Here is a 10,013-nt window from a genome sequence, read left to right as displayed (position 1 = left end):
TGGTCACTACATATAAAGGTATATTTTTGAAGTTATGGTCAAAAGAAGCAAAAATTTTCTTATTATTCTCTTTATTTTTCTTGACCTTTAATCGCAAATATCTCCATCTGACAAATATGGACTTATCGGTTTTTGCAAACAAACTCTTCAATATTCTTCCACTCCATTTCCCATCCAGAGCATAGTAATAGTAGAATGTGACAAATGTTCTGTTCTAGTTTGTCTATTTCCATCGCTATGCCGTCATTTTAGCTTTGATACCTGACCATAAAATGATATTGGCTGAACTGGACATGATTCACGTGAGCTCGCATCATTCGGACTATGCAACAGGGACTCGTGGGCTCTATTTCATAAAAGGTGTTAGGATAGCAACTCTTGCTAGAATGGCAACGTCTCATAGCAACAACCCATCAGGAAATTGGATTCGTGTCGTTACTATGACAATTGCCATTCCAGCAGGAGTTGCTATCATAATTATAAACATTTTAGGAAATGGGGCCTGATTATATCTAGCTTTCCACTGCAGTACGCTACCAGACCATCCGTTGCCATTATTCATAAACTTAACTTTACACCAAACATCTACCAGAAAGACAAAGTATGTTACATCTGCACTAAACTGTTGAGCTAGAACTGATGTGCGGCAATTCTGCAAATCATTAGATGTATTAGGTATTCCAGAATATAATAGGTCAAGTTATTGCGGGCCTCATAATCCCAAATTAGATCGTCACAGATCTCTTTTCAATGACTGTGCTCGGACATGTTTCGTTAATCAGGCGATACCGCTTACTGCAAGGTCAGTCAACATAAAGGACGCCGTTTAATTTTCCGTCTATTGGCCGACCTTAAACACAGAAACAGACCGCGGCAATTTGCTAATCATCAATGCCAATGCTCACCATTGAGAGCTACTATGCATAGGGATGCCACGTGACTTGTTATATTTGGGTGGACGCGCGTTCTCGCAGATGTGACACAAATGTATTATGTCAGATCGTGTTGGCGCGGAGTGGCAGATGAATATATATCGGATCCTATAAGACGAGAAAAACAGCTGGCTACGTTTCGACAAACAAATTGACTAATGACGCATCAAGGAGAGCGGAGGAGCTAAGGAAATGTCTCCATTTTATCACGGCCTTCTTCCAATCTCCTTTTTAATACACACACACACACACACACACACACATGCGCGCATACACACACAACACACGTACGCACACACGCATATCTTTAGATTCATAATGTCTTTCTTGGGAACTGTATTCTTTTCTCCTATTGCATTATTAGATTACATCCTACATTTTTTTTTCCTAAGGTAGTTTATGACCTACTAGCATCATGACGGAATAAAGACGTTCATTGCTATCTTTCTTGTCTGTATCCCACAAGTTAATCTATGTATATATACATACATACAAACACATACACACACACACACACACACACACACACACACACCCTGTCACATACACTCAAGCAAACAAACAGACGAGATATCTAGCTGGTACCTGTGCAAGTTTGCATCTCGTTTTCTTCTGACTGGTAGTAGTATATTAAACTATAATGCAATCCACATCATTTGGTCATTATTGGTCCGACCTGTATAATTCCCCTCCATTTGCTGTGGCTCTGCGGTAGTGCTTGACTCTCTAGAAAATGTCTTCACTCTATTGTTTAGCCTTAGTCTATTTCCACGTGTTGTCTTAACTTTTTGCCTGTTATTTCACTCATCTTTCCCTTCGAACCCAACGGTTCCTTGCAATCATCTAAATACATCTAGGTATAATCTATTCTCCTGTTTTTGGTACAGTAGGATGATACCATTTTCATAATTGTGAAACGGGTTAGTTTCTTTGTCATTTAGCTCCCTAGTGATGTACTCAGCACTGATATAGGGCTTTCATCGCACGTAGCCCTCTAATAGTCTCAGTCGATACTCAGTTATATATACTATCTTGTCATGCGCACTAGATCTTGATGAGAGATTTTTTTTTTTCAGTTACAATAATGAGAGTAAAAAACCCTCTGTTATCATGTAGGTCCTATTCATACCATGACAAAAAGAAAAAGTTTGATCTCTTACAAATGCACAATGGTAGATGTTGGTACACACTATGCTGCTTTTGTGTTAGAAAATAAGAAAAATAGAGTGCAGCCTAGAGAAGAGAATGATGTTTAATAAGTTGAATGATAGAAGTTAAATATTTGAAAGTTAAAAGGACTTTAGTGAGTAATAAGAGGGGAGAAAGGGCGGAGTGCACAACCAGGGGCCCGTTTCATAAAACTTGTCATCAGTGACAACCGCCACATTTCTATGACAAATTTGCTCTCAGCCAATCAGATGCAAGGATTTCAGTAGCTTGTCACATCTATGACAACTTGACACTGATGAAAAGTTTTATGAAACGGGCCCTTGGGAGAGAGAGGGAGAGAGAGAGAGAGAGAGTATATCTACCGTGAATAGCAAATTGTATACATTCTATAGTTATGATAGACATGAACGCTTTACAAGCAAATGCATCAGATATTTCATACTTTTTTTTTCATGTACCAGACAATTTCGGCCAGTGTTGATGTATTTTGTGCAATACATACTGTTTAACACTATAACATTGTATAACGTGTATGTTCATATCAGTTGTGACCGTGCACCTCAAAACGAACATAAAGTCGCACACACTGATTTTGCGTGAGGACTGAAAATAAGTGAAATGGGTCAACCTAGCCGAACTTGACTTTTTCATATTTTCTGAAAGAGCGGGTCTTCTTTTACATTATGCTAAAATTTGGTATCATAAAACGGGCAGGAAAGTGTGTTTTTTTAGCAGTTTATCTCGAACATTTTTGGTAGAATAGTGTGATTAGGTGTGCCTTTAGAATCCCTTTTTCATTTCTGAAAAACCTTGTCCACACTCTTCACTTTCAACTCTAATAACTTTTGAAAGGATAGTGCTACTGCTTTGAAAGTTGGCATTGATTATGGGCAGAATGTGTTAATGAGGCATGTCTAATTTCAGTTTAATCTGATAATCCCTTCATTGTTGTTACTCTGGTGGTTTACTTCCTGTTTTTGTCCCATTCATCGCACAGCCAGCACGGTTTGGTAAAGATTAAGCGCTTGAATAGACACTGTACTTCAGAGCCTCTTTTCTCAGTTCACACTTTTCCTGAGTTTGTGCTTTCTTTCCAATATTTAGATAGGTTAGGAGAGTCCATTTGATTTGAGTTATACATCATTTTAAAGCTTAAAGTCTGCTTTTTCAGAATATGGTTTTAACTAAAAACTCGTGTCTGGCGACTTTTTGTTTGTTTTGAGGTGCAGGGTCACAGTTTAAGACCTGGATATGTCACATCTTTTCTCAGTACTATGCAATGACACATGTCTGACATTGTGCATCTGTCTGTAGTACGTTGTGTCGCGTGATTATTCAAGGTGAGAACCAGGACAAAGAATATCATCACAACGTTTACTGACGTAATAAAGAATATTGAAGAAATAGCCGGGGTTTTTATGGAAGGCCAAGCTTGCTCAATTATATTAAAACTCCTTCCCCATCCCACCGCGTTCTCGTCTTTACAACACTTTAAAATAGTAATAAACAGAAATTTTCGAAATCATATACTTTCATTTCGTCAACTCGACTTGCTAGAATGTATGACCTACATTAATGCCACTAGTGTTTGACTCATTTTGACATTTCTGATGATGTTACCCCGTTCCATAATGAATTTTGAAATGCCCATAGACTATTTAATACACAGGCCACCGGGCTCCCGTACAGAACGGGTTAAAAACCCATCTACTATACTGTACCTGTATTTCTACATAACTTCCACTTTGGATTACATGGTAAATGCCAATCACCTACGGGAGCGGCAGGAGTCTTATCCACTTTGTCTTTACACACATATTTCAAGGAACTCTTGTCATGCATAACATTCCTTTAGCATAGGTAATAGAATAATTATGATGAATCACCTCCCTGAATTACAAACACTTTCCTTAAAGGGATTGTGCGGTTTTGGTTGAGATGTCAATTCAGGTTTTTCCTTTTTGCGAGATAATTAGAAACCACTTACATGAAATATTAAGGAACATACAATTCTAAGAGGAAATGACAGTGTATCTGATGAAAATGCGTTTTGAAATGGCTGAGATATCAAAAAACAAATCAAAATAAAGTGATCCTAATTAAAGGTGAGTCCTACCTTTTATTGGGACCTCTTTGTTTTTTGGATAGTTCTGCCACTTTAAAACCGATTTGTCATCAAAGCATTGAATTCCTCTTACAGTACGCTTTGTCATATTTCATAAGAACTTTCTCGTTTTCTCAAAATAAAGAGTTGAAAAGCCGAGGCCCCATCTCAACCGAAACTTTACCATCCCTTTAAAGCTGACCTCAACCTCGGATGCCTTGCCTAGACCTTCTCTGTCTTTACATTGCGATGGTGTTACGCCGGGCTACATAAAACAGATAGCTGTCGTGTGTGTATACGTCATAAAGGACAACAATGACATGCCCAGCCATCCTGCGCGGCGACGAGTAATTCCAAGATACCAGCCGCTGCGGGACAGCCGTTAATCAGTTTACAGTACAAACCATCAAGTTTCGCTTTCTCTCTCCTGTTCCCTCCACATCAACGGGGCCCACCTTGTAAAATACATTGTAAATGTAGAATGCGATGGCTGATGGTCATGTAAACGATTTCAACCACATGACATATTTTGCTTGTTATTGTTTCTCTTTTCTCTTTCAGCTGATATTTTAGGTCCATTTGCAAACAACATTGGCGTATTAATTAATAGATAGAGCTTATACTTGCCATGCTAAAAATGTAATAATAAGCTTTTGAATCGTACAGACTACAGTAGGACAAAACACAGAATCTTGACCTGTTATTCACCTTGCTAACATGTATCCGTCCTATATCTGAAACTTGTGATCTCATTGAATCTTTCAATTGAACCTAAGTTCAATGAATTTTAATTCAAAATCAATTCCCAATATTACAAAAATAATTCATTTCAATACCAATATTAACATGCCGTTACCATTGAAATTCACTATAAAGTAACAGACATAAATGTGAGATTATGTCATTTATAATGTTGTGAGTCAATTCATGATCTGGCAAACCATGTAACATTCAAAGAAAATAATTCAGTATTTTTATCGAATTAGAACCTAAAAACTATCCTCGCTTTATACTTGCCACGATTTGTATATTTGAGGATGACATAATCTTTTATGACATCATCTACTCAAAAATCTATTACCAGTATTATTTTTGTTTTGCGCTCCTTAAGAGCATACATGTGTATTAAGAAGAGTTTGATCGCAAAATGGGTGAAACGCGCCATGCCTAAAATTTTGAGTGAAATTCCGTCATCAGATAGATCAAGATAAAACCTTTCAAGTGATGCCTCATATTCTTGAAGTTATAAACAAAAGTCCCTTTTAGTTTCTTATATTCTTTCTTTGCTGCTAAACAGCTTTAATCGCTATGGGGATATATATATATATATATATATATATATATATATATATATATATATATATATATAGTGCGAGAGATAGTTCCCTTCCCAAACGTGCGCGGTGCCTCATTGTTGGGTGCATATATACTGAAAGAAATTAGACTGAGGTGAAATTAGACATCATTGGTAGATCCTGAAGAAGGCCTGCTGACTGGCCGAAAGCTTGACTGAATAAAAGGGAGACTCAAGATCGAGAGCAACGTCCGCCTCAGTCTAATTTCTTTCAGTATATATATCCCTCACATGAACAAAAATGGAGTTAATTCCTTTTGCAATCGAACTCTTCATGTGTATCGTGTTGATCTTGGGGGCTGACAGCTTGTCTGGAATGTTTAGTCATGGTTCGTCAGGAAACGCTTATCTCTTCATGCGGTTAATGGGTTTACCCTTTTCAAAATGCTGTCGTCGATATAACCTGATGCCAATCAATGTCATGTCCTTCATTTCACTAGAAACCTCAAGACTCAGCTTTACATACCAGTCATATTATATTGTAAATACACGAAATTCATATGTTCATTTGATGATATCTGCCACGATGTGTTTGGGGCTTTGTCTTCAAGATATTTTGTAATGAATATTATTATCGACCGTTCGAAGTATATTTCCTGTTTGGTGTACGAGAAACGTAATCATGATAGTTTTCCTTCTCTCTTCCATTTCTCTTATCGTGTACAGGTGCATACAAGGTACGTAGCAATATTTCTTTATCATTGTATAGATATCCCTGTCGGATAGAGGACAGTGTCACACAGTGTCTCCATTGCGTTCACACAGTAGACTCTGCAATACACACACTGTGTTGAACCCGGAATTTTGGTTTACCCACTGTGTTCAGAGAGTCAACTATGTAAGCACAGTGTGAACACACTGTGGGAAAGTGTGTTCACACTGTGGGAAAGTGTGTTTACACTGTGTTCTCTCACGCATGGATGTTATGATCTTCGTTGCTAAAAACAATATTTCTTAAAGCAGGTTGATATAAACGAAAAAGTTCCATTCTGACAAGAACTTGCAAAGAAATCCGCAAATTTGACCCCCCCCCAAATGGAAGAAAAATATAATATTTGATGTATAATATACATGCATAACAACATATACATGAAAATATCGAATTTTATAACATTTTTCATACATTTGTAAATATATATATATATATATATATATATATATATATAATATTATGTATGAAAAATTTGAAAAACTCGAACAAAAGTGGAGAAGTCTCTTTAATGATTCTTTCCTCATTCCTTAACCCGTTGAGGACGAGTCCCGAGTATACTCGGGCAGGTGCCTATGGGAAATCCGTGTTGTAGCAAAATCAAACCGTCCTCTACGGGTTAAGAGAAAGTATTTCGGAAGATGTTACTAAAAGCATCAAAGGTGTTTCAACTATTCTCTTATTTTTTGAACAGCTCTAATCTCAAATATCTGAAGTTGATAAAAATGGTCGTTTTTTTTTATTTTAACTCTTGACATTACACAATGCTATGTACAATTGTAGGCCTATAACAATGTTGACGAGGCCAACAAATCTCACATAAAGTCTGTGAAGCATGTTTTGTTATTTTGTATGTAATAACGTACTCTTGCACTTTCGTTTATTTTCTCCGTTTCTTTTTGTATTTATTCCCATGAAAGTCGCCCTCATCGGTGGAGATGCTGCGGAACACGGAGCCGATGCCCAACGATCACCTCCTACTGGCGATCATGGTCACCATCTTCTGTTGTCTTCCTCTTGGTATAGTTGCCCTCATCAAATCCATACAGGTGCGTGACAAAGTGGGGTAGCCTTTAGCCAAAGCGGTCTGGACGTATATCTTCTTTGTGTCTGATTTGAGACTAATCACAATACTGTACAGCAACGAACACATCCGGAGGCCCAGCTCCAGACCGTCGTCGCACCGTTACTGGAACACTGTCGAAAACGCCATTTGTTGTTGTTGTTGTTGTTGTTGTTGTTGTTGGCACGCTTAGTCTACACTCAAGGCAGCAGAGGCTTTTTTTTTTTTTTTTTTCCAAAGAGGCGACGGGGGGGGGGGGGGGGGAGATAGGGGGATTTAGCAGGACTGGTCTTTGTGGAGCTTGGGAGAAGAATGCGGACAAGCTAAAGACCCGGTATGGTTGGGATTCACGGGAGCCGACTCATTCGCTGCCCCCGAATAGTACCCCAGTTCGCACATAATGTACATCGAAGCGTACGCTCCTCGGCACCGGTCGACTCTGCAGTAGAGATTCTTCGACTGGGTGTGTACTTGCAAAGAGATCAGCAATAAACCTTTACACACCTCGTTTATGGGGATTCTAGAGTATATCTTATCCGGGCCAGTCATTTAATTCCCACCTAATAATACACCCACTCTACCCAGTCTTTAAAGGTCCTTTGATTTTATCGCTTTGCATCGTTAAAGAATAATGAGCCACGACATCGTTTAGGTTCTATGACATTTCCTCCTATGAAAATTGCTCCAATAATACGTCTGCACGCTATCAAGACAAACATGAATTCTACCAGGGAGGTGAGTCAAGCATAACGCTATTACCATAATCTAATCCGCACATCAAACTAAACCTAGAACTCTAACACAACCATAACCCTAACCCTAAGTCCTTGGAAAAAGTAAGACCGCAACAATTGTCGTGTCACCAAAAGTTCATTTTGAACTTATGTTACGGAAATACATCCCAGAATTAAAAACAAAAATTACAAGCTGACCCTTTGTCATTCGGTAATAGCTCCCCCTCCCCCCCCCCCCCCTTCGTACCAATAATCACGTAGGGATTTTTTTTTTTTTCGAAGACCGAATGAATTCACTGGAAATCTGTAGTGTCATTTACCCCTCCATCATAAAGCAGTTTCCAGTTGTATTATTCTGAGGAAAGATCTGCAACTGCAATATGCCAGGAGATGAAAGGAATCTAACTTACAAACGGGACGTACAGACTTTACAGCTTCGGATTTACCCGCGAAATCTGCAAATATTAAGAACATTGCTGTTTACAGCATTAAGCAAACAGCAATTAATCAAACGGCAATCTACCGACATTTGTGAAATGCAGTATATAGTAAAGTAAGTTTAATGCAGAGAGTTATTGGAGAGCGTATGGGGGAAATGTACATTCCTTCAAGTGGTGTATTTCTGTTAAGGGGTATATCATTACTTCCCGTCTTTTGGAGGAAGTAAATCTGGAGCAAATTCATTCTGCTAGAAAATGGAATTAGTGGAATTCTTAAATAGATCCGTCTTGAGTGGATATGAAACAACTCTAGCTTCAATGACGTCACTTTTGCCCATGACGTACCCTTAAGATGTCATCCTCATCCTTTATTGTTGCCACTCTCCCCCCCCCCCAAAAAAAAAAAAAAAAAAGAGAGATAAACTAATTACTGCTCTCCGCAAATGCAAATTAAAGGGACTGTACAGTACTGGTTGAGGTAGGGATTCCTGCTTTGAACATTCCTAAGTGAGATGATGAAATGCCTCTTATGAAATATGAAAGAGCATGTAATTTTAAGAAGGATTCAATGTTTATTTGATGAAAATTGGTTTTCGAATGGCTGAGATATCAAAAAAAAGTGCTAATAATAAAAGGCGACATGCCACAACTTTATTAGGATCTCTTTGTTTAACCTTGTTTTCAGATATATCAGCCATTTCAAAACCGATTTTTATCGAATAAACTTTTGATACCCCTGAGAACTGCATGCCCTTTGACATCTCATGGAGTGGTTTTTGAATATCTCGCAAAATCTTCACCTCGACCAGAACTGTACACGCCCTTTAAAAGTCGTATCTGACTTAAAATCAGGAGTGACTGAAAATTTTCTTTTTAATACAAATTTATGTCATTGCCGTCTTACAACTAGCTATATAACTATCCCTTTGTAAGATGAAATCAGAAGTAATTTTTGAAAGTTATTACTGTATAAATCCAACACCAATATATTATGCTTAATGTTTCATTGGTGATTGACCATTTCAGGTAAAAGACAAGTACAAGGAGGGAGATATCGCCGGCTCGGTAGAAGCATCCAAATCCACCAAGCGGTGGTCGATAGCAGGCGTCATAATCGGAATCATCATGCTCGTCGTGTGCATCGTCATGCTCATCTTCTTCATCATTGAGCAGAGCAATAGGAAACCCGCCGCTGCCAACCCCGACATCGGCAGGGGGCCCTACATGGACACCCATTCCTACTCATCCTCGTGGGGGGAAACGCACTACGTGTAAAAAGGAGACAGACTGCAGGTGTATTACATAAACGCCAACATTGAACCAGATGTGAAAGAACACGTGACAATGCTCTCTTCCGGTCATTCATCCACAGCTAAAAGCAATGCAACGTCCATCTTTATAATAATTCTAATGGCTTAGAGAGGAATGCGATAACCATGAAAGAGACTGGCTAAGGAGAGAGAAGAAAGCTTTGCTTCCTTTCGGATATCATGTCAACCTCAGACAA

At 38.5% G+C, this 10,013-nt stretch overlaps 1 protein-coding gene across 1 annotated transcript; it reads left to right on the top strand.

The window, feature by feature from the left end:
• The first annotated feature begins 7,187 nt into the window (after positions 1-7,187).
• On the top strand, positions 7,188-9,781 carry LOC140247018 (transmembrane protein 233-like). The gene is made up of 2 exons (XM_072326322.1): positions 7,188-7,318; positions 9,533-9,781. Exons 1-2 carry the CDS (start codon positions 7,208-7,210, stop codon positions 9,779-9,781), a joined length of 360 nt encoding a protein of 119 aa, XP_072182423.1. The 5' UTR covers positions 7,188-7,207.
• Positions 9,782-10,013: the final 232 nt, after the last annotated feature.

Source organism: Diadema setosum, chromosome 3 (genome assembly GCF_964275005.1).
Source record: "Diadema setosum chromosome 3, eeDiaSeto1, whole genome shotgun sequence".
In the NCBI taxonomy this organism is placed as follows: Eukaryota; Metazoa; Echinodermata; class Echinoidea; order Diadematoida; family Diadematidae; genus Diadema; species Diadema setosum.
The sequence above is the reverse complement of the archived record's forward strand: the minus strand, read 5'-3'. Positions and strand labels throughout refer to the sequence as shown.